Source organism: Peromyscus maniculatus, chromosome 19, assembly GCF_049852395.1.
Source record: "Peromyscus maniculatus bairdii isolate BWxNUB_F1_BW_parent chromosome 19, HU_Pman_BW_mat_3.1, whole genome shotgun sequence".
In the NCBI taxonomy this organism is placed as follows: domain Eukaryota; kingdom Metazoa; phylum Chordata; class Mammalia; order Rodentia; family Cricetidae; genus Peromyscus; species Peromyscus maniculatus.
Genome location: NC_134870.1, coordinates 26,677,792 through 26,703,630, shown reverse-complemented (window position 1 = coordinate 26,703,630; position 25,839 = coordinate 26,677,792). Strand labels below are relative to the sequence as shown.

The following is a 25,839-nucleotide window of genomic DNA, read 5'->3' as shown; positions in this document are numbered from 1 at the left end:
ATTTCCCATTTATATATATATATATGTTTTATATACATATATATATATATGTATGTATATATATAAAACATATCAAGTACAATTTAGAAGTAGAAGGAGTCACCATCTCTTTTGGTTTGGCTTCTATCCTATGCTTTTTGTTCCCTCTAAGCTTTCCCCGCCTAGTAAAAAAACTAGAAAAAGTATGCACTAGAAACTGTGGTCTATAGCAGTTTGAAATCACTTTTATTGCTGGGTTGTTGTTTTTAGTTTTTGGGGTTTTTTTGTTTTGTTTTGTTTTTTAATTTTCTGTTGCTGGGGACTGAACTGAGTGTTTTGTGCAAGCATTTTTCCATTGAGTTACATCCCCAGACCTATGCTTCTGTTGCAGCGTTGGGGAGGGAATTCAGAGTCTTGTGCATGGTAGATGTTTTATCACTGAGCTACACTCCCCCACCACTGATGTACATTCATTAACTTACTTATTTTTATGGGCAATAGGTAAGTGAGATTCGCACCTGCGAAACATTTAGCCCTCTAATGAAATGAACTTAATATTATTATTTTCAAGTCTATACCAATGAATTAGTACAATGTGCAATTAAAAAAAATGACCAAAGAAAAACATTTGTTATCTACAGTTTTAACATAGAAATCTCTTAACCAAGATGTCCAAAGATAGACCGTCTATGTTTCATGATAACAGATTCACCCAACCTATCTCTTTTTAGTAAAAGTAGTTATAAGTAAAAGCACGTTGGTAAGTTTAGGCATGCATAAACTTACATAAACATGATTACATGAATAAAAATTAGTAGAGATATTAGTAAAGTTTACAGAAGAAAATTCAATTTGAATTACAACATACACAAATTTTTCTATATAGTTTAATAATTTCTCATAAAGACATGAGAGTTCATCGACACTGACTCCAATAAACAACTCTGGAGGTGAGGCAGCACACATTTTCCCTTACATCTCTGTTTGGGTCTCTCTCTCTAAACATTGTCAACCTGAAGTACAACTTTAAAAACTGCTCTTTTAAAGACAGTCTCACTGTGTAGTCTTGGCTGCCCGGAAACTCTCTATGGGGACTAGGTTGGCCACTAATTCAGAAACCTACCTGTCTCTGCCTTCTAAGTGCTGGATTAAAAACAGGTATCATCACATCAAGCCTTTTTTTGTTTTATTTTGAAACAGGGTCTTGCTTGTTTGTCGTCTAGGCTAGTCTTGACCTGACAGTGATCCTCCTGCTTCAACTTCGCCTGTGCTAGGATTAAAGAATGTGCTACCATGCCAGGTTCATTACTATATCTTGATTTCTTTAAAGTACATATTATATTATATTTTAAATTATACATTATATTCTTTAATTATAATGTCAGTTTCATTTTTGAGACAATCCCTCAGTCAAACCTGCTGTGACCTCCACACACACACACACACACACACACACACACACACACACACACACACACACGGTATGGGCTAGGGAGATGATTTAGTCAGTAAGGTGCTTGCTGTGCAAGCATGAAGACCTTAATCTGGATCCACATAAAAAGTTAGGCATAGCAGCCCAAGCCAGTAATCTCACCAATGGGGAGAGAGAGACAGGAGGGTCACTGGGGCTGCTGGCCAGCTAGCCTAGTCAAACTGGTGTGCTTCAGTCACTGATCCTATCTCATACAAAAATGAGGTGGAGAATGATACAGATGAAATCAACACAGAGGAAAGTAGTGAGCATTGTATAAGAACTTGTAAGACAAAGAATGTGGACTTCAGATACACTGGGAAAATAATACAAGAAAAAACAGAAGAGTTATAATGACAAAATACTAGGAACTGAGTGTGATTAATTCAACCCTACACTTGAAGTCTTGAAAGAGAGGGAAGTGACAAGTCAGAAGGAAACAATAACAAAGTACTACAGTTCACAGAACTATAGCACTCTTTTATAACTAAAGTTCACCTCTCAAGAAGGTTTAAGCTCCATAAAAGATATGTTGGGCTAGGGGTATATATTTCAGTAGTAGAGTATTTGTCTATTGTGTATGAGGTCCTGTGCTCAATACTAAGCACCACAAAGAAAAAAAAGATAACAAAATCTAAACTAGTACTATTAGGAACTGAACCCTGGGTTTTATACATACTAAGCAACGCAGCGAAGTGTACTCTGACCTTCCCATACACCCCATGTGTGTGACTACACACATACACACAAGATAAATACAATGTAATTTTTAAAACTTAACATATCTTTGTTTTAAGATGGACTTTTATATCTAACCAATCCATGTCCATTGTATACTTTTACATCAAATAGCCCCTTTATTTATTTATTTGTTTGTTTATTTGCTTACTTATTTATTTAGAGACAGACTCTAGGTATGCAGCCCTGGCTAGACTGAAACTTGCTATGAAGACTAGGCTAGCCTCAAACTCACAGAGATCTGCCTGCCTTGCAAGTGATAGCATAAAGACTTGCTTGTATCACCACCACACTTGACCCAAAGGACATTTTCATTCTGAAAGATTTTATTTTTATTTATGTGTATGTGTGCCCATGGATGTTAGAAAGGGTATTGAATCTTCTGGAATTATAGTTATAAGTAGTTGTGAGTTGTCCAACATGGGTCTTGGGAATCAAATTCAGGTTCTCTGGAAGAGTAGCAATCTTAACTGCTAAGCCACTTTCTAGCCTCCAAGTGACTTAAACAAAACAAAACAGAATTTACAGGGACATATATTCTATGATGAGTCTGATTTTTTTTTTCTTTTAAACTAACCTGACAGCTTAATCCAATATATTATCACACTATATTCCCTTTATAATTGTTAGGCACCTAAGAGGAAGTGCCCAAATGTTTAGATACAAATGTTAACTACTGTCCTTCCTTAAAAATTTAGTAAAATAAAAGTGTCTTTAGGAGGGTTAGTTAATTTTTATACCACTCAGTAAAACAGTAAACCAGAATGGAAGAAAGAGGTGGATTCCTAGTATAAGATAGTTTCTAAGTAAAAACAGTGCTTATGAATATCAACATAAAGATCACCACCCAAGGTTTTCTGTTGCTTACATATTTAGCTCTAGATTTAAAATACTCCAAGTCCTCTCTGAACAGTTTGTCTAGATTTTTTTTTTTTTTTTTTTTTGGTTATTTTGTGGCTTTGTGTGAACTTTTAAAAGTGATTTCCTATTAAATACTGAATTTCTGAAGCTCTATTTCTTACAGTCCTTTATAGGGTTTAGCCATTCAAACACAAAACCAAACCAGGTACAGGGACATGAACCTGTAATCCCAGTATTCGGCAGGCAGAGACACGAGGATAGTGGAATTATCCTGCACCACGCAATGAGACCCTCTCAAAAAAAAAAAAAAAAAAAAAAAAAAAACCCAAAACAGAACCAGTAAAGCAGCCCAAAAGGCAAAGGTGGTTGCTGCAAGCCTGGTGACCTGTGTGATCGATCCCTAGAAACCAAGTGAAGTTGGAAGGAGAGAACCATTCCACAAAGTTGTCCTCTGACCTCCACACCTGTACTATGGCACATGTATTCCTACACACACACATCATATGAACACCTGAACACAGTAATAATTTTTTAATCTGAAAAAAAAAACAAAAAAAAAAAAACAGAGGTACTTTAAAATATTTTAGAAAAGGGTGTTAGCTGGTTATAATGTTCAGATTCCTTTAAAAATGTAAGTTAGCCGGGCGGTGGTGGTGCACGCCTTTAATCCCAGCACTTTGGAGGCAGAGCCAGGCGGATCTCTGTGAGTTCGAGGCCAGCCTGGGCTACCAAGTGAGTTCCAGGAAAGGCGCAAAGCTACACAAGAGAAACCCTGTCTCGAAAAACCAAAATAAATAAATAAATAAATAAATAAATAAATAAATAAATAAATAAATAAAAATGTAAGTTTATTATTTGCTAAGATTAAAAATAGCAGGAAGACAGGCATGGTGGCTACATTAACAAATACTTACATATCTAATTGTGATTTTATTTATCACATAGTCTTTTATTTATCATACACTAAGTAAGACATATTCATAGAGTTTTTTATGTTAAGTTTTTTGGGCAGTGTAGTGGGTAGCCATTCCAGCTTTGATCTGGAAATTCTAACTCCCACTGAGTCTTTGGTAACTGTCATGCCTACAAGGCGGGGCCATGAGAGGACCACCGGCTCTCTTGGTTCCTGGATCCTGGACGCTGGAGGTAGACTGAGGAGAGTTCTCCAGAGAACACTGCCGGACTGCGCTAGATTCTTTCCCAGACCCTGCAACCTACCTATCCCTTCATTTGTAAGTTATGCCACTAAATAAACCTCCCTTTTAACTATGTGGAGTGGCCTTAATAATTTTATCAATAGGGCAGCAAGTATTGATAAAATCCAGGGCCTCATGTATGCTACATAAGTGTTTCACCACTATGTAATAGTTCCAACTCTTATGTAGTTTTTAATTTAATTAAATAAATTATTAAACTTTTTGGTTTTTTGACACGGGGTTTCTCTGTGTAGCTTTGGAGCCTGTCCTGGAACTGGCTCTGTAGACCAGGCTGGCCTTGAACTCACAGAGATCTACCTACCTCTGTCTCCCAAGTGCTGGGATTAAAGGTATGTGGCACCACTGCCTGGCTCTTATGTAGTTTTTAAAATCCTAGAAATTACTTGAGCAAACTCAGATATTACAACATATAATTATCAAGAGAAGATACTTTATATCTACAAATGAAAAGATAGGAGAACAAAACCAGAGAGGCTTAAATTCTTCAAACAGAGTACACCCTTCTTAATAATCATTTGGGGCTCACGCCTATAATCCCAGAACTTAGAACACTGAGACAAGAGGATTGCCATAAGCAGGAGGGTAGCCTGGACTTCAAAGAGAATTCCAGGCCAGCCTGGGTTACAATGTAAAGCCCTGTCTTAAAATGCCAAAAAAAAAAATAATAATAATAATAATTTCATTAACAAAGTCATCTGGATTTTATTCATACACATTTTGATTAATTAATCATCTAAATTCACAGACTGATAATCATTTGTTCAGGTTCACCCACTATATTCCTGCTCTATATAAACAAGACTGCAATTCTTCAACCTTTTTCCATAAGTTAAATTAATGCTGTAAAGATTTACTGAGGTAACCAGCACACATTTTTATTATTACACTACAGTTTGGCTAAAATATTGTCAAATAAAAGCTGGGTGTGGTAGCACATGCTCATATCTCCAGCACTGAGGCAGAGGCAGAATGATTGCTACAATATCAGGCCCGGCCTGGTCCAAGTACTGAATTCCAGGCTAGTCACAGCTACATAGCAAGAGCCTGTCTTGAAAAACAAAACAAGAGTTTTCAGGTAGGGGGAAAAAAAGGTTTGACAAATTTCTCTCCTTTAATATAATAAACAGCTTAATTTATTTCTTAAGTAATTTTACCGATGAAACTACATCTAGCAGTATGTTAACAGGAAAACAGTAAAGCAGGTTTCTAATACTTAAGACTCCTATTTTAAGCATCCTCAGTATTGACATTTGTAAAGTTATGTATCTTAATTAGCCACAGGTATATTATATTTATATACCATTAAAGTATAATTTATTAATTAGTTGGAAAAGTATCCATTTTAAGAAAAAGAATTCAACAACTAACCTTTGTGTACTCCTAAAAGGGCTGGAGACGTCTCCTGGGAAGTTCTGTCGGGTTCCTGGGGAGGCACAACCGTGGCAAGTGTGTGTATGGGTACACGTGGGACCTAAAATGTCAACTCAGAAAGAGTCATCTCAGATCATAGAGGAAAACAAAGGTCCATAAAGAAAACGCATATACCATCAAGTTCATTTTTTTTTTTTAAGATTTATTTTATGTATATGAGTGTTTTGCCTGAGTGTATATAAGTGTGGCACATGTGAGCCTGGTGCTTTTGGAAGTCAGAAGGAAGCATGAGGTCCCCTGGAATTGGAGTTATAGATGGTTGTGAACCATCATGTGAGTGCTGGGAATCAAAGCCAGGTCCTAGCAAGAGTAGCAAGTGCTTTTGAATGCTACCCATCTCTCCCACCTCCTCACTTTATTTGTTAAAGCTTAAAATTTTTCTTAAGCCTTCATTCAAGGAGTAATTTCTGGAAATACTGAATAAGATGACTCAAGAACACTACAAGTATTCAATGATTTAGGTTAAATAACATTATCTCTTGCTGAAGTGAAAGTCTTGCAGCCCCAGTTATAGTTAGGAGTACAAATCACATTACTCCCTATATACTGGCCAATTTACTCTTGTTCAAATTCTATATGAGTAAAAGAGAAAATAAAATTCCAACGTATTTATTCAACTATGAACTTCCAGGATACTTAATAGAAAAGAACTATTGCTTTCGTTAAACAAAAACTTTCAAAGAATACTTATATCAAGAAATATTCTATTTTACTCTACCTGAGATTCATCTTGTGAAGGAGAGGTAAGCTGAGACACATCTGTGGTGGGAACCGACAGAACATTATTTGGGTAATCCAACAGATAAGAAACAACATTAGTATGGCCACCTTTTGCAGCTTCAATAAGCATTGTTGATCCATCCTAAGAAAGAATTGACCATAGTTAATTCTTTATAAATTTATTCTTATAACCTGATAAAATTATTTAGTAAGACATATAAAATCAAATGTAATAATTTTATTTTCAGGTTTTGAGACAGCCTTGCTATCTAGCCCAAAAATTACTTTGGACTCAAGGCAATCCTGCTGCTCTGGATTTCCAAATACTGTCACCATAAGCAGTTCAAATCTCATTTAACAGTAATTAATACTAAGCACTAAGAGATCAAGCATACCTTTAATAATAATATATCTTAGTAGTTGGTGGTTTGTGTTTGCTTGCTTTTTTTTTTTTTTTTAAACAAGGCCTCAGTATTTACTCCATGCTGGCTTTGAACCTACAATAGTACTGCTCCAGCCTACCTATTGACAATCCTGTTATCATAATCAGCTAGTATTACTCATATGCTATAGTTAAGTAAAATAACTTGGGCTGGGTGTGGTGCCTCATGCCTTTAATTCCACAACTTGGGAAGCAGAGGCAGGAGGATCTGAGTTTGAGACCAGCCTGGTCTACAAAATGAACTCCAGAGACAGCCAAAATTACATTCAGAAACCCAGTCGTCCCCCCCCCCCCGAAAAAAAAACCAACAAAAATAAAACACCAAAGTGGAATACCTTGAGTCGATGAGTAGGGTCAGCTCCATGAGCCAAGAGTAGTTCAACCACCGCCAGGTGGCCCCCTGCACATGCCAGTGACACTACTGTGTGATCATTATTGGCTGTAGCTCTATTCACATTGGCACCTTTAAAGAAAAACAGTATTTTTAACACAGGTGAAATCAAGCTAGTTTACAATATCACTTAAAGATGATTCTCAGGTATGATGAAGATAAAAAACGTATAAATTATAGGCATACAGCTTGAAATTTTTCACAAAGTAAACACACCTGTGTAACTAGAACCCGGATCAAGAACTAGAACACTATCCACAGAGAATCTCATCATGTGTACCCTTTTAGTTACTCTCCACCCTGGTAACTACTAATTCTGACTCCAAACTGATATGTGTTGCACAAATCCTAAATGGTCCTTTAATAAAAAACCCAAAGCTGGATATTGGGGAGAATGCTGAAAGATCAGAGGAACAGAACAAGCCACAGCCAAACTCACCTTACCAACCCCTCAGCCTTCAGAGCATAAGTTCCTGTTTCCTCACACCTTATATACCTTTCTGTGTCCTGCCAAATTACTTCCTGGGATTAAAGGTGTGTGCCACCTTGCCTAGCTCAGTTCCCAGTGTGGCCTTGAACTCACAGAGATCCAGATGGATCTCTGCCTCCCCAGTGATAGGATTAAAGGTGTGTGCCACCATGCCTGACCCCTATGTCTAATTTGGTGGCTGGCTCTGTTTTCTGATCCCCAGATAAGTTTTATTGGGGTGCACAAATAAAATATGTATGTAAGACAAAAAAAAAAAAAAAAAAAACAACAAAAAACAAAACAAAACAAAAAAAAACCAAACTACTGTTGTAGTCTATTTAATTTTCAACTAAACATAATCCCAAACTAGGTAAAAACAACTTTTTGAGAAAGACAAGACAATAATGTGATTTTTTTGTTTTATTTTGTTTGAGACAACGTTTCTCTGTGTAGCCTTGATTATCCTGGGACTTGCTCTGTAGACCAGGCTGGCCTCAAACTCAGAGATCCGATTGCTTCTGCCTCCTGAGTGCTGGGATCAAAGGTGTGTGCCACCACGCCTGGCTGGCTGTTATTGCAACATGAGATTATTTTTTTTAAGTTGTTTAACAATAAATTCAGGCAATGGAATTATTTAGAAGGGCAGTATTCAATATGTTCCTATTTCTGGCAATTCTGATTATATGAGCAGGGTTGTTGCTGGGTATGACTAGATGTTCTGTTTAGTTACAGAAGCATAAGCGAACTCCCAAAGTTATCCACCTGCTGCATAGTAACAGCCACTTAAACTTGCTTTACCTTTGCTAATAAGAAACTGAACAGTGCACAAATGACCAGCTCTTGCAGCCTTCATCAAAGGTGTTCTTCCACCTTCAGATTCATGTTCCTATTAAAGAAACAGAAAAATGATTCAGTATCAACTAATTATATTTATATTTATTTTAAGGACTTAGTACTAATGATATGATAAACAAGGAAGATTTAATACTCGTGGACACTTACACTACTCACTTCAATTCGCCTAATGTACAGGTTCATTTCAGTTACACTACATAGCACAACCTATCATGGGCAAGTTCAACCTCACATACCCAACAATAATCATTAAAGATACTAAAACTAATAATGTTTGGTTCCCAATAACTTAATTTTTCTAATTACAATAATTAAGGAATTTTTCGTAACCATTCATGTGAACTGTGAAAAAAGAAACAAGTCCCATAGAGTGATTAAAAAAATCTTGATCTTTTATTTAAAGCCATTAAGAACTCTATCAAAGGGTGGAAGAAGAGAACAGACTTTTGCAGCTGTCCTCTGACCTCTACATATGTTGTTACATGCATGCAAACAAGCACGAACGCATGAACACACACACACACACACACACACACACACACACACACACACACACACACACACACTTTAAAGGATTCTACCAAAAGATAGGCAGAGGCAGGCGGATCTCTGAGTTTGAGGCCACCCTAGTCTACAGAGTGAGTTCCAGGACAGCCGTGCTACACAGAGAAACCCTGTCTGGAAAAACAAAAAACACACACACAAAAAGAAAAGAAAATCATTAGTATTTTAGGGGTAATTGGGAACAAAAATATACCAATGGACAGAATTTTTTAGAATAGAAACACTTGAATAATCAAAGGCAAAAGATAAAAGTTTTACCAGCAAAATCGTTATTCTTCTTTAGAAAGTTTGCAGCTACAAGAATGAATGATAAAACAGCTTCTACCCAGGCCTTATATCAAATGGCACTAAAAGGAACTTGCTTATATGGTTACTAGTCTTAGTATGGTTAATGTGCAAACTCTTACTACATTCACCTAAGTACTGAAATTGTTGCTGATAACTTTGTCTATGTAGAGTTTTCTTACCTATCCTCCAGGTTTATGTTTAAATTATACTCTGTACGTAAATGTGAATTCTGCTAGTCCAGTTGACTTATTACTAAGAAAACGCTGAAAAAGTGATGACAGGTTTCATTTCACCATTCTTTTAAATTAACTCAGAAAGTCACTTAGCTGCCATATAATCAAATTTAAAAATAGGGCTTTATCAACAGAACACAATAAAAAACTGTGGTGATATTTTGTGCTCTAAGAAATAGAGCTTACCTGTGGATCAGAGGACAAAGCCAGCCACTATATTAAACATAGAGGTCAGGCATATCCCTTTATTCCTACCTAGCATTCGGAAGGCAGAGATTCAACTGATCTCTGTGAGTTCAAGGCCACACTGGGAACAGAGATAGGTGTGGTGGCACACGCCTTTAATCTCAGCACTAGTTAACCACAGAGGTCTGGAAGTCTGTGTAGACAGACAGGAAGTGAAAGAGCTGGGCGGAAAGAGGAAATGATGTAGCTGGGTGGAGAGAGAAAGTAAGATGGGCACAGAAAGGTAGATAAGATGTGAGTATACAGGAAGTACCACTCTTGGGCTGAGGATTTTCTAGCAGTAAAAACTTGTGGCTGGCTTGTTCTATTCCTCTGATCTTTCAGCTTTCACCCCTAATATCTGGCTCCGGGTTTATTATTAATAGACCATTTAGCAATTCAAGTTACAGAAAACTTTAATCTACATTATGAATTAAGTATGGGAGATGGAGAGATGGCTCAGCAGGTAAGAACATTTGCTGTTCTTCCAGAGGACCAAAGTTTAATTCCCAGGACCCACATGGGGAGGTGGAGGGCTCACAAGCTTCTAGAACTCCAGTTCCAGGAGATTTGATGCCCTCTACTGGCTTCCATGGGCACCAGGCACAAAAGTGGCTCACAGACATACAGAACACATATAAAGTATATAAAAACTTAAAAAACACCTAAGTGTGGATTATCAGACGATTGGAAAATTTAAACTGGATTACAGCAAAAGAAATTCCAACCCAAAAAGACTTTTTTCTTTTAAATTTTATTTTGAGACAGGGTCAACAGGTCTCAAAATTGCAATTGTTCTGTCTCAGCCCTTGACAGTATTAAGTCCACGAGTACACCCTACTATATCTGATAAACAAGTGGCTACAAAGTCCAGATTGTATATACTGTTCCTCAACTACTGACAAAAAGTAAGTTTACTTTGACTTTTTAATTGTTACATGTAGATTAGTAATAATCTAATTATTATTATAATAAAATTAGTTATAATTTTTACTTCATCTCAAAGTTATGAGAGAATGAGCAAACATAGATAATTCTAAAATAAACCCTTTTTAGAAAGAACTTTGAATTTACATGTAGGCAACTAGCATTCTTGGCAATTTAGATTAAAAAAATATATATACACGACAGGTGGTAGTGGGAACACACCTTTAATCCCAGCACTCGGGAGGCAGAGACAGGTAGATACCCTAACCCTAACCCTAATCCTCTGTGATTTCCAGTCAAGCCACACATGTATGAAGACATCAAATGCCCCAGAGGATTTTGCTTAGTTTTCATATCCAAATTATTTCCTTATTTTCCTACATTGCACATTTTATTTACTATCTTGTAAGTCTAACTTTAATCGCAGAGCTATGTTTCCGTGGTTCATATTTGTAGTCCCAGCACTCTGGAAGTAGAGGCACACAAATCAGTTCAAAATCATCTTCAGCTGCATAATGAACTTGAGGCAAGCCTTGGCTACTTGAGACTTCATCTCAAAAAACACAACAGAAGGCCAGTTAGATAGTGCTGGCAGCTTAACCTGATGACCAGAGTTCAATCCCTGGAGCCACATTGTGGAAGCAGACAACTGACTCTTTCAAGTTGTCCTCTGATTTCCACAAGTACAATGTGCATATATGCACACACACAAGAAATAAATGTAAAAAATTTTAAAAGCAACACAAAACAAACAAACAAAAAATAACAGACAAAAATCATCTACCTATACACCTATTTCCTTTTATTGGCTTCATTTAAACGTAAAATGTATGGTTCATTAAACAAAGACTATATAAATATTTACCATGTTTATTATATGCAACATACAAGAACAACTTTTAACACAAATTCATCAGCACCCCCAGTCTTATTATAAATACAGGTAGCAAAACAATCTTGAGCTAGGCGGTGGTGGCCCATGTCTTTAATCCAGGCACTTGGGAGGCAGAGACAGGTGGATCTCTAAGTTTGAGGCCAGTCTGGTCTATAGAGCGAGTTCCAGGACAGGCTCCAAAGCTACAGAGAAACCCTGTTTCGTAAAACCAAAAAATAAAATAAAATAAATAAATAAAAAAGAAAAACCCAACCAAAAACAAAAACAAAAGAAAACAATCTTGAGCATAATATGCTTCTTATCATTTGGTGTTTTGAGTATCACACTATAACCCAAGTTGGCCTTGAATTCATTCTGTAGAGACCAAACTGCCTTGAATTCATAGCAATCCTCCTGTTTCAGCCCCCACAATACTGGGATTACAGGCATAAGCTCCCAAGCCTAGCTTGAATATACTTTTGATACCATTAGTAGTCAGCACCTACATCCCTTAGAAAGTCAACAAATAAAAAAAAAAAAAAAAGTCAACAAATTTGTAACAATATCCATTGTATCTACTACTTTAAACAATTTAAACTATAGCTCCTTCATTAAGGAAGATGGACAAAGAACATCACTGCTATTTTTCCTCCTTTTTACTTGTCAGAAGCACACATTTCCACTGCCAACTGACATTTCTTGCCATACTTTTATATTATAAAACTAAATTTCATTTTAAATACTCCAGGTTCATTTTTAAATGACAGTGCCTTAACACAAAGAAAAGGTGTGCTACATTTTTCTCCTGTTACTCTATATAGCTAAATACTTTATATAGCTAAATACACAAACATATCATACATACACACACACACACACACATTTTTTTAAGACAAGGTCTCACTATATAGTCTTGGCTTTCCTGGAACTCAGGCTCGCCTCAAAATCACAGAGATCTGCCTGCCTATTGTGCCCCCCAGTGCAGAGATTTCCATTATACCTGGCTATGAAAATGTTCTTGTATTTCAGCTGAGTCATTTACCAGCTAGAATTTGTCTACTTCATGTGTATTTGCTTGTGATATTTAATTAAGACATTAGTATCAATAGAAGGTTGTTCATTTAAGTTTGAGATTCACTAAAATTAACTTTATTCTTCTGGGAGATTTCTTTAAATACCACATACAAATAATGCCAAGGAATAAACCACCACTAGCAATGCAAATCTCTTCATTGAGACATCATAATATTTTTAAATTGAAGAAGATTTTCTTTGTCAGTCAGCAAAGTCCTTTAATTTCTTAGCTAGAATTCAGATAACCTATGAACCCAGCACTCTAGAAGGCAGGAGGATTGTCTTTAAAACAAAAACCTACTCAAAACTCCATGCTGGTCACAAGCTCTAAAGAGGAAGAAAATACTGCTGTTTTACTAAGTGGACATGTTGTGGTAGTCAAATTGCCCTCTAAATATTTATGCTGAGGCACTGGAAGAGATAGTTCATTGGTTAAAAGGGGTACTGGCTCTTTCAGAGCACCAGAAATCTCTTCTTAGCACCCAAATCTTTAACTCCAGTTCCAGGAGGTCTTGACAGCCTCTTCTGGCCTCCAGGGGACACCTACATATACGGCATGCACATTTTCAAAAAAAACCAAAAAACTACATTTATGTCAATAAATTAGTGCTGTTCTACCAGCTCTTGTCAGAGAAGCTTCATTTTGCTGTGGTTGGTGTTACTGCAAAGTGCTGAGAATAAGTGACTGTTGAATGCTCAGCTCTAAATGACATCGGTACCACCCTTCACCCCCAATCCCAAGGCTCAGGAATTATCACAGAAGTGGGGGTAGAAAGAATGGAAGAGTTGGAGGAAGGGGTAGAGTCTTATGGAATGCTGTCTTCCGGGGCATGACAAAACCATCACACTCATGAACTCAGAGCAACTGTGCTTACCTGCATAAGACCTACACATGATTGAGTTGTCAACATTCCCTCATGGAAGGGGGAGGGGCGGTTAACAGTTGATTGGGGGTAGGGCCTCACAAGGCTCCATCCTTCTCTGAGGACCTAGAGGCAGTTAATGGTTGCCGGGGGAGGGAGAGACATTTTCTTCTGGTGTAGTTACTGGTAAGTTACTCATGTTCCCATATATAACCTCACCTAAGCTCCTGTAATAATCCTAACTAAACTCACTGAGTCACAGAAAATAACAAAATCCATGGAAACTGAAGAGGGACTACTTGGGAAGAGGAAGGAAATCGGTGAAAAGTGGGAGAGGGATAAGAGGGTAATGAAAGGGGGAGTAAACATGATCAGAACACATTATATATGTGTGAAAATGTCCTAATTAAACTCATTATTGTGTACAATATATGCTAATAAAATAAAAATATCAGATAAGACAGTTTCAGAAAGCCACATACTAAACATTGACCTGAGTTTATTTTCTGTGTTCAGTATTAGTGCAAATAAGCAAAGTATATTAGGTACAGATATATAATAGTATGGATATGAAAATAAAGCTTCTATTCATTTATTATCTGACAAGAAGTAAAGAGCAGCCTCCGCTTGTGCTTCTACTATGATACTCTGATCAAGCAAACAAGACCAAACAATTATGAGTTGAACACTCGGAAACTGTGAGTAAACTAATTATTTGTAAATAACAATAGGTAACCTAAGGAATTATGTTCCAAATTAATACTGACATTAAAAAAAAATTTCTTTCCTAATTCTTTGACCTATTTTAGTAGTATGAAACTGTAAGTGGAAAAAAAAAAAAAAAAAACTTGGGATGATTTACCTTTTTTCACTTTGTGTTGCTAGGAAAGAATCCATAAACAAGGCAAGTGTTCTACCACTGAGTTGGTGCCTCAGCCCATAATTTGAATTTTTAATACTAGATTATTTTTATTGAAATAGACAATGTATTAATTGTGTATTTTAGGAATTAACAACTCTTATCTATTAAAACACATAAAACTCTATAAAACATGTCCATAAGCAGTCACCATAAGTAAATTAAAAAATAATGTGCTATATGATACACCTAGTACATATGAGGATTTTAATTTTTAATTATGTATATGGTGGGGAGGTCTGTTCATGAGTGTAGGTGCTTGAGGGGGCCAGTTAAGGGTGTTGGATTCCTAGAAGTTACAGGTGGCTGTGAGCCACCCATCAAGAGTACTAAAGAACCAAACTCAGGTCCTCTCTGTAAGACCACTCCTCTAGACCCATATATACAAAGATTTTAAAAGAACAATTATATAGCACTTACTACCATTACCAGTAATAATTTATACCTTGAAATTTTATTTTTTTTCAAGTATTTCATCTTAGGACCACATACATACCCCATCCATGCCAGCAGACAGGTAACTAACTGGATTAACATGATCTTTACAAATCATAAAAACAGATTGCTGCAGCCACTTAACTAAAATTCATTTGGTCTAAACACCTCATTAAAAACAAAGTGCTGACGGCTAGCAAGATGGCTCATCAGTTAAAAGCATTTGCTGCTGCTCTTGCAGAGAACCAGGGTTCAATTCCCAGCACTCACATAGCAGTTCACAACCATCTGAATCTCAAGTTCTAGAGGATCTAACACCCTCTTCTGGCCTCTGTGGACACCGCACACACGTGGTACACAAACATACATGCAGGCAAAACAGCTATACACATAAAATAAAAAATAAAAAATAAAATCTTAGCTGGGTAGTAATGGTGCATGCCTTTAATCCCAGTACTCTCGGAAGGTAGAGGCAGGTGGATCTCTGGGGGGGGGGGGGGGGAGTGGAAGATAAAGAAAGGGGATTCAGGTATAGTGTCACATACCTAAATCTCAACATTTAGAAAACTGAGGCAGGAGGATTGGAAATTTGATGCCAGCCTGAGCTACACAGTGAGACACCATAAGAAAAACAAGAAAGAAAGAAAGAAAGAAAGAAAGAAAGAAAGAAAGAAAGAAAGAAAGAAAGAAAGAAAGAAAGAAAGAAAGAAAGAAAGAAAGAAAGAAGAAAGAAAAAGAAAGAGAGAGAGAGAGAAAGAAAGAAAGAAAGAAAGAAAGAAAGAAAGAAAGAAAGAAAGAAAGAAAGAAAGAAAGAAAGAAAGAAAGAAAGAAGAAAGAAAAAGAGGGAGGGAGGGAGGGAAGAGAGGGAGAAAGAAAAAGAAAGAAGGAAGAGAGGGAGGGAAAGAGAGAGAGAGAGAGAGAGAGAGAGAGAGAGAGAGAGAGAAGGAAAGAAAGAAAGAAAGAAAGAAAGAGAAAAAAGGCAGAAGATTAAGAGAAGTTTAGAGACTTTAAGTGATTTATTGAGATAAAAACTCTAAACTTCTCTTAATCTTCTGATTTTGGGCTGGAGTGATGGTTTGGTGATTAAGAGGACCAGAGTTCAGTTCCCAGTACCCACATTAGCAGTTCATAATTGCATCTAACTCCTCTCTACAAGACACACATACACAAATTAAAATAATAAAAATGAATCTTTAAGAAAAAAAAGAACCCAAGTTGTATGTCTTGTCTTGTAATATGGTCTCATGTTACTCAGCTTTCCCTGAATTTGTCATGTCTTTGAAACTCTGATGCTACTGCCTTGAGTTCCTGTGTGTGTATTGACACCTGGTTTATGCTGTGCTGGGGATCAAACTTGAAGCCCCGGGTATACTTGGCAGTAATTCAACAAACTGAACTAGATCACATACACACAGGAAATCAAGGCAGGAGTAATAGAGCTTCAAGGTTATCCTTAGCTACTACATGGCAAGTTCATGGAAAGCCTGGGTAACAACATGAGACCAAATCATAAGACAAGACAAAACAAAACATGACCCAAGTTTACTATCTCCCAGCATAAGAAAAGACATTTCTACTACACTGTACTATCTCCCTTTGAAATTCTTCTGAAACTCTTAATGACGATAGCAAAATTTACATGACCAAATAGTCTAGATGATGGTATTACATTTTATTTTACATATAAGAATGAGGCAGAAGTGTTTTTTGTTTTGTTTTGATTTGATTTGTCTGTTTTATGAGACAGTCCCACAGAATAGTCCAGATAAGGCTGTAACGCGGTATGCACCTCGGATGGCTTGGAACTCTCTCAAAAATCTTTCTGTCGCAGTCTCTAGAGTGTTAGGGTTATATGCATGAACCATTCTCAAATTAGTGACTTGATGAAATGATGAAAATTTGTTACTTTTCCAATGTTTAATGTACAGAATTGTAAGATGCCCCCCACAGGCATTTCTTTTTTTCAGTAGACTACTTTAATGACAATGCAGGCAAATGAAATGCTGTAGGGAATCTCAAAATCTCATTCAATGAATATGAAATTAATGTACTTAGTTCTAGTATCTATGTTAGTTGTTTACTATGGGATAAACTCTTTAAATACAGAAATCCCCCATCAGTAGTATAGTACAGTATAAATCTAGAAATGGAAGACAGGCCAAGGAGCAAGAAACACGAATAGACTATTTATTTACTCAATTTATATATTGCTCTTTGTCCTACTCCATTTTAGTTCTGTTGGAAAGTTCATTTAAAGGAAAGTCTACAGCAACATATAGTTCCTTTATAAGTACTGTTTTAGTGCTGAAATCAACACGCCACAATAAAGGCAAAGAGAATTATCTTCACAAATAGTTTGAAAATATAAGACATCAAATCAAAACATCTCTAAGTATGTTAGCTGACACTACGTTGCCACCTAATATGAAGTGACTGTCATTTAAGTACTTTAGAAATTATGACTTCATACCTCTTATTAATAAAACTCTGCACTATAAAATGGTTGGACACGGAAGCCTGGAAAACTTGACATCACAGTAGACTAAACTTTTTTTTTCCCCGAGACAGGATTTCTCTGTGTAGTTGGTGCCTGTCCTGGATCTCGCTCTATAAACCGGGCTGGCCTCAAACTCACAGAGATCCATCTGGCTCTGCCCCCCACTTCCCCATTGCTGGGATTAAAGGCGAGTGCCACACCACCCAGCTAGTAAACCAAACTTAAAGAGGGGAAGGTAGAGGGAGATCTGGATAGAGAGATCAAGGGAGAGAGAAAGATGTCTTAATACTTCATAACCCAAATCATACTATTAAAAAATGAAAATTTTGTAAGTTCTCTACCTTTAACTTGACTTATACTGAGGAGGTGCTAGAGAACTGTGGTAAAAGAAGCCAATGCATTGAGCTGGACACAGTGGCACACGCCTTTCATTCCAGTACTTGGGAGGCAGCATCAGGCAAATCTCTGAGTTTGAGGCCAGCCTGGTCTACAGAGAACAGCAGCCAGTGCTACACAGACAAACCCTGTCCTGGGCGGGGAGGGGGGAGGGAGGGTAGGCCGTAAGTCATACATGTTTTAGTAAAGTATGCTATAAAGATGAGAATGTGTTCTGGTGGTATAGACCTGTAATTCTAGCTACTTCAGAGGCTGAGACAGGAGGAGCACAAGTTCAAGGCCTACTAGGGCTACAAAGTAAATACATGGTTGGCCTGAGCACTTAATGAGACCTTGAATTGAATTTTAAAAAAAGTAAGACTAGGGCTGGAGAGATGACTCAGAGGTTAAGAGCACTGACTGCTCTTCCAGAGGTCCTGAGTTCAATTCCCAGCACCCACATGGTGGCTCACAACCATCTGTAATGAGATCTGGCACCCTCTCCTGTCTACATAATAAATAAAGAAATCTTTAAAAAAAAAAAAAAAAAGTAAGACTAGGTATATAGTTCAGTGGTAGAGTGACTTTTAGCATTTAAATTAATCCTTAATACTGGTGCAGGAGGAGAGAGGTGAGAATAGTAAAATATATTAAAATTCAGTTTTCTGCTCTAAAATTTTCTGCAGCAATTAAGGAAACAGCCTAGAATAATATGACACCAGAGCATTTGATATACATTTTTAAAAATCATCTTGCATAGAAAATGGATTAGAGAGTGTGATGGTTAAGAAGAGATTCTTGGGCTTGTGAGATAGCTCAGATGGTAAAGATGTTTACCACCAAGGCTGACAACCCAAGGCTGATTCCTAGAACCAACATGATGGAATGAGATAATGCCACCTGCAAATTGTCTTCTGACTTCCATAAGCATACTGCAGTACAATCCCCTCACTCTGAGAAAGAGAAGAATACACACACACACACAAAATAGAAGGGAAAAAATCCAGAAAGGCAACATATTGAGATCTACTGTTATAAATCTCATGTATCTCCCCAAAATATTAAATGATGCAGCAGATACTAATGTGTAAGAATGGATGCTAAGGTTGACAGAAGACTTAGCACCTGTCTGCTGTGCAATCATGAGGACCAGGACAGAGTTCAGATCCACAGCACACACACATCGGTGCCAGGTTTGTATGGTGTGGCCTGCCTATAATTCCAGCACATGGGAGACAGGGGAAGCAAGCTAGCTAGATTAACCAAATCGGTAAGTTCTAGGTTTGAGAGACTCTACCTCAAGATAAAAGATGGAGAGTGATGGAGGAAGACCCCAACACCAACCTGTGGCCTCCATCCACTACCCCCAACACACACATACACAGAGTGAGCTGACAAGATGGCTTAACAGGTAAAAGAGCTTGTCACACAAACCTGATGACCTAGTTCAATCTCTAGATCCCATGACAGAGAGAACTGACTCCCAAAAGGTGCCCTCTGACATTACATGTCTGCTATGGTACTTATACAATTACATACACAATAGTAATTAATTAAATTGTAAAAATATATGTTGAAAAAAAAAAGAAAAGGAATGAATGCTAGGGTGGTGGTGGTACCAGCCTATAATCCCAGTTTGTGAGAGGCTAAGACAAGAGTCTGGGTCTACATAGCATCAGGCCAGCCAGGAAAACACAGCAAAACTCTGTCTCAACATACCAAAATGAATAATGATTATCATTACAGTATTTAGATTAGTAGAAATGATAATAGTATAACCATATTATATACCTACTTAATTCAATTATTTTCTAACAATGTCTGTTAGGGAAATAAAAGGCATCTGTATTCATTTACCAAAATAAGTGAAACTAACTAAAATTCTCTATATTTCTAGCTATGTATGTCTCATGCCAACTATTTTAACTATTCATTGTATTATTTATAACTTTCTAGAGACGCCTCCCCCTAACCCCAAGATAGGGTTTCTCTGTGTAGCCTCAGCTGTCTTGGAACTCACTATGTAGACCAGGCTGTCCTTGAACTCACAAAGATCTGCCTGTCTCTGGCTCCCAAGTGCTGGGATTAAAGGTGTGCGCCGCCACTGCCTGACTTATAATTTTTCATAGCTCTAAGCATTATAATACATATGAATTTGCTACTTAATTTGATATTATGAAAAGCCAAATATAAAAGGATAGGAAAAATAGAACATGGTAATGTTGTTAGGAGGATAGTTGACAGTATCAGCTTTAGTCTCCTTTTGTCATCCTGGGAGCTGAATTTGGGGCCTCACACATGTTCAGGCAGGCCCTCTACCACTCAACTATATGCTCAGAATGCTCAGAAGAAGCTTTGCTTTTAAATGCTTCTAGTCAGAGAAAGTGAATCATCCAAAGTGAATTAACAAGTTACTTTATTCTGTGAATACATCACTGAATTTTATGATATATGTAATAAAGAGCAGTTTTAAAAGTACAAGTTAAATGGAGGTAGGATGAGAAACTAATATCTAGGGAAAGAAACAGTATTTTCTATTAAACATTTCCAAATGCATTTAATATATCCAACAACTTACAGGGGGCCAGAGGCTTGGCTTATTCAATTGAATCTGTGTGTGTGTGTGTGTGTGTGTGTGTGTGTGTGTGTGTGTGTGTGTGTGTGTGTGTGTGACCACATGCACACATGAGGTTTGAGGACAACTTCTGAGAGCTGGTTATCTTTTTTTTCTACCATGTGGGTTCAAGGAATCAAACTTAAGTTGTTCAAGTCTCCGCAGCAAGGCCTTTACACAGTGTGCCATACTACCAATCCTTATTTTACGCAAAACATACAAACTATTGATCATTACTAATGTTTTCTAAATGGTAGCTATGGATAAATATTAGCATTTATGCACAAATATTTGAAATTTAAAATATCTTACTAAATGTGCCCCTGCTTGAAGTAAAACATCTGCAACATCTGTATGTCCATTTTCACAAGCATAGGTTAGAGCTGTGTCTCCTGTTGCTGTGGTAGCATGCACATTAGCACCTAGAAAAATAAAATAAAATAAAATGACACATTTACCCTGGAGTTGTGGAATTATATTAGTCCAATTTTACAATATGGTGAAATTAAAGAAATGAAAATGTGAAAACACCACCAAAATACAGTTTAGGTATTTGTATTTTCTGTTTTTATCTTATTTCCTTTAACTAAACTTCATAAAAATGTGTTTTGCCTGACAACAAAGCAATAAACCAAATTATTTTAAAGCAGAAAAATGTGCCTGTACATCTGACAAAACATACCTTAAGTAGTAGATACAAAAAAAAAAAATTTAAACTGTAAATATCCATATTGATATCAATATTGGTTTGTATTCTCAAACAACTCTATATACTATTGTACAAATCAAGCAAATAATTATTTGGTAAGAACAGAATTTTTCTTGTTAAAAGAAAACACAATTATTTAAGTTAAATAAAAACCTTGTGGTTCTAAACTGGAAGTATAAACAATGAATTTATGACATATTTTTTAAATGTTTAAGAAAATATATATTTCCTAATCCTGACCAACTAAAAAGTCCTGAAGCTCAAAGGACCCTAACATAAAGGCTGGTAAGATAGCTCTGCAGGCTAACAGTGCCACCCAAGCCTGACAATATGTGTTTGACCTATGGAACCCACAAAAAGGTAGAAGAAGGAAAAATGACTTCAATAAAGATGTCCTCTCCTCCACATGCACACTGTGGTATACCTGTGGTCATGCACTCAAGCACATACACGTCTGCACAAGCACACACACACACACACACACACAACACGCACGCACGCACGCACGCACACACGAATATGCACACAGATAGTAATTTTAAGAAACATCAAAGAGGCCAAATGGTGGTGGTACACACCTTTAATTCTTGTACTTGGGGAGACAAGGGCAGATCTCTGTGAGTTTCTGGCCAGCCTGGTCTACAGAGCAAGTTCCAGGAGAGCCAGAGCTGTTACACAGAGAAACTCTGTCTTGATAAAACAAAAAACAAAAAACCCAAAAAACAAAACAAACAAACAAAACAACACCAAAGAACAAAACACTCCTTCGCTCCCACCCGCTGAACTACATTGGTTACTTTTGAAGGATACTACAGGTTCATCTCTTTACTTCTAGAAATGGATAAATAAAGGGGGAGAAAAGTCCGGGCTGGAGTGATAGCTTAGTGGTTAATAGCACTGATTGCTTTTTCAGAGGACATGGGTTCAATTCCTTGCACCCACATGGTAGCTCACAACTGTCTGTAATTCCAGTTTCAGGGGACTTGACACCCATGGTAAAACACTAATGTACATAAAATAGAAATAAATAAATTTTTAAAAAGTGGGGGAGAAAAGTCAAGCCTGACTTTATCCTACTATTGCTATATGAATTCCTACCAAATTCTGATTAAGGGTAGATTTCTTTTTACAGAAAATCCCAGCTAATGAGCAAGAATGGAATAATAGAATTCTAGGATATCTCTACTTTGCAACCTCTTATAATATAAGTGACTTAATTATAATAATGGCTAATGAATGATACTATAAAAAGATAGCAAAAACTAGACACTGAAAAACCAGATGCCCATGGAAGTTATATAAATATCACTGAGAAGGCCTTCCTAGTTTTAAAAATTCTACCTGAATACAACTGAGTTTCCCTCTAAAGCTAACCATTAAATTCATGAAAATATAGGAAAAAGGAGTTGGGTGGTAGTGACACACTCCTTTAATCCCAGCACATGGCAGAGGCAGAGGGATCTCTGTGAATTTGAGGCCAGCGTGGTCTACAAAGCAAGTTCCAGGACAGCCAGGACTACACAGAAAAACCCTGTGTGTGGAGATTTATATACATACATTATATATATATATATATATATATATATATATATGTGTCAATTAATGACAGAAATACAATTAGCAAAATATATACACTGGGAAGCCTAAAGAATAAACTCATCATTTGTTCAACAACAACACATAAAAATCACAAGGAAAAAACATGTGAAAAACTACAGAGAACCTGCAGATTAAAATTTCTTATGCATGGCAAGCATGATAATGCACACTGGAGACAGAGACAGGCAGATCTCTATGCATTTACTCAGTGACCGTGTGTTTTTGTATTTTTGGTATCTTGAGACAGGGTCTCTCTATGTAGTCCTGGCTGTCCAGGAGCTGGCTATGAAGACCAGGCTGGACTTACACAGATGCCCTTGCATCTGCCTCCCTGAATGCTAGGATTAAAGATGTGTATTACCACACACAGCTGACCCTACTTTTTAGAAGCAGGAAAAAAAGCACTGTGGCTATTTTTAACTTAATTTTTAGAGACATAGTAAACCATTGTATAACGGCATAAAAATTAATTTTTAAAGTTTTACAAATTACACTTAGAGGCTGAAGGGTCTCAGAGGTAAAGAACATCTGCTGCTCTTGCAGAGGACCTGGTTTCAGTTCCTAGTACCAACACCACAGCTCACAATCACTCCAACTCCAGTTCTGGGGATCCTACACCCTCTTCTGGTCTCTAGGGACACTGCATATACACAGTGCACACATATACACTCAGGCAAATACATGCACATAAATAAAACTTTAAATAATAGCGTTGAAGTCAGCAACAGGTGCCAAATATGAGAGTCAACCGAGACACAACATAAAGTAATGCTAGAGACTCCAGGTTTAATCACTGAATGCTAGCTAGGTTAGCTTGGTGAGATTATATAGCAACTGTGAATCAGTCAGTTTCAAGATTTTAAAAAAAATGTGTTTAAGCCAGTTACTCTTCCGAGAAGGTTGAGCTAAGAGCTAACAAAGACATATATTGAGACTCAGACTCAAAAAAAAAAAAAAAAAAAACTAAACAAAGTTTAATAATCTTTCTTTTTCACACAGGATCTCACTTTTTTTATAGAGTCTGCAACTTGCTGTGTAGACCAGGTTGGCTCTGAAATCAGAGATCCACCTACCTCAGCCTCCTGAGTGTTCAGATTAAAGGTATGCACCACCACATCAAGCTAACATTTTTTATAACACAATGACTAGAGGCGATTAATAGAGATAATACAAAAGCTGAGTAAAATATCTAGTATTCAGTAAGTTCTTTTGTTTTGTTTTGGGTTTGTGGCTACATGGTCTCATGTATCTCAGATATACTGTTATGTGGTTCAAGGATGATCTTGAACTCCTGATTCCACCTATATAAAGTTCTTTTTGTTTTGTTTTGTTTTGTTTTGTTTTGTTTTGTTTGAGACAAGATCTCACTATGTAGCCCTGGCTGTCAATTTACAGACCATGCTGGATCCTCCTGCTTCTACCTCTCTAGTGTGGAGAGTACAGGCGTGTGCCACTATATTAGACTTCAGCTTTACAACAATGCGTCAGACCTGGATAAAATAAGAAACTCAATATTACTTCTAAAAGACAAGTTTATCTCTATTTGGATTGATTTTTTTTCCTGCCATATCCTACAGACAACATATATTCTAAAGTATGATACTTATTGCTTGATATTATTTAAGAATGAAGTGTAGCCTGGGTGGTGGTGGTGCACGCCTTTAATCTTAGCACTCAGGGAGGCAGAGGCAGGCGGATCTTTGTGAGTTCAAGGCCAGCTTGGTCTACAGAGTGAGATCCAGGAAGGGTGTAAAGCTACAGAGAAACCCTGTCTCGGGGGTGGGGGGTGGAGGGGAAAGAATGAAGTGTAAATATTTGAAACAAGTCTTTGCCAACAAAATTATTTCCCACTTTTTTGGGTTCTATGTATGTGACTGTGGTGTACATTAGTGCGTGTATGTGTGTCTATGTGTGAATACACTACACACATGTGTAGAACATATTTGCTAATGTTTGTAAAGGCCAAAGGTTGGCACTGGGTGTCTTCTTTGATCATTCTCTATCTTATTTATTGAGATAGAGTCTTTCTCTGAATCTGAAGCTTGCCTAGCTAGTCATCTTGCTCTGTGGATTCCCTGTCTCCACCTCCTCATCCATGGGGTTACATGGTGGCCATCAGGCCCACACAGCTTTTACACAGGTGTCGGGTATGACCCTCATGCTTGCATGGCAAGTGCTTTATCAGCAGAGCTATCACCTCCCCAACCCTGTGATTTTCTTTTTGAAGCAACTTAGAAATGTCAAAAAATGAACAGGTTTAAAGTACATGCCATAGCCATGACTATGCAACACAGACTAAGCAGGAAGAATTAACTCTTCTTCCAAAAGAAAAGAATGGAGAGTTTATAAGAGGCCTTACAATCACTAAGCAAATACTAACAACAGTAAGAAGTCTATTAAAGACAAGGTCTTGGAATATTGATTGCTCAGGCTGGCATCACACTGCTGGGCTCAGGAGATCTTCTATCCTTAGCCTCCCTAGTACCTGAGATCATAGATGCACAACAAGCTAATAAATCCAGAGCTTAATGCATTCAAAGCAACCCTTTAACACTAAGCTAATTTTATTTTTAACAGACAATACTTGTATACATTTATGGGGTACAATGTTATGCTAAGAACATACTAGAATAATCAAATCATGTTAATTATTATCTATCACCCGACATAGATGTTATTTCTTGATGGTAAAAATACCCACAGTCTGTTCACATTAGAAATTTTGAATTAGGGCTGGAGAGATGGCTCAGAGGTTAAGAGCACCGACTGCTCTTCCAGAGGTCCTGAGTTCAATTCCCAGCAACCACATGGTGGCTCACAACCATCTGTAATGAGATCTGGCGCCCTCTTCTGTATACATAATAAATAAATAAATCTTTAAAAAAAAAAAAAGAAAGAAATTTTGAATTAGGAGGTGAAGAGACAGCTTAGCAAGTGAAAGTACTTATGGTACAAGCCTAACAACTTGAGTTTAATTACTGAAATCCTCAGTGCAAAGACAATCAAGTCCTCAAGGCTGTCCTTTCTTTCACTTCCATGTGTGCTATGGCACATGCATGCCTGTGTTTA

General features: G+C 37.1%; 1 protein-coding gene across 6 annotated transcripts in view; it reads right to left on the bottom strand.

Annotated features, from left to right (window-relative positions):
- The window catches only part of Ankhd1 (ankyrin repeat and KH domain containing 1), a 110,248-nt gene that overhangs the window by 43,350 nt on the left and 41,059 nt on the right, over positions 1-25,839 (bottom strand). For 5 of the 6 annotated variants that reach the window (XR_013046047.1, XM_042264489.2, XM_042264490.2 and 2 more), the window contains exons 10-14: positions 20,775-20,884; positions 8,518-8,605; positions 7,195-7,322; positions 6,416-6,559; positions 5,635-5,737 (exon numbers count right to left, since the gene is read on the bottom strand). Coding sequence is in view for 4 of the 6 variants with exons in the window: in XM_042264489.2 (XP_042120423.1) it covers positions 5,635-5,737; positions 6,416-6,559; positions 7,195-7,322; positions 8,518-8,605; positions 20,775-20,884 (573 nt within the window). In the remaining 2 variants the exon portion in view is untranslated. The remainder of the gene's footprint in view (positions 1-5,634; positions 5,738-6,415; positions 6,560-7,194; positions 7,323-8,517; positions 8,606-20,774; positions 20,885-25,839) is intronic. The other variant, XR_013046048.1, reaches the window with a different exon arrangement.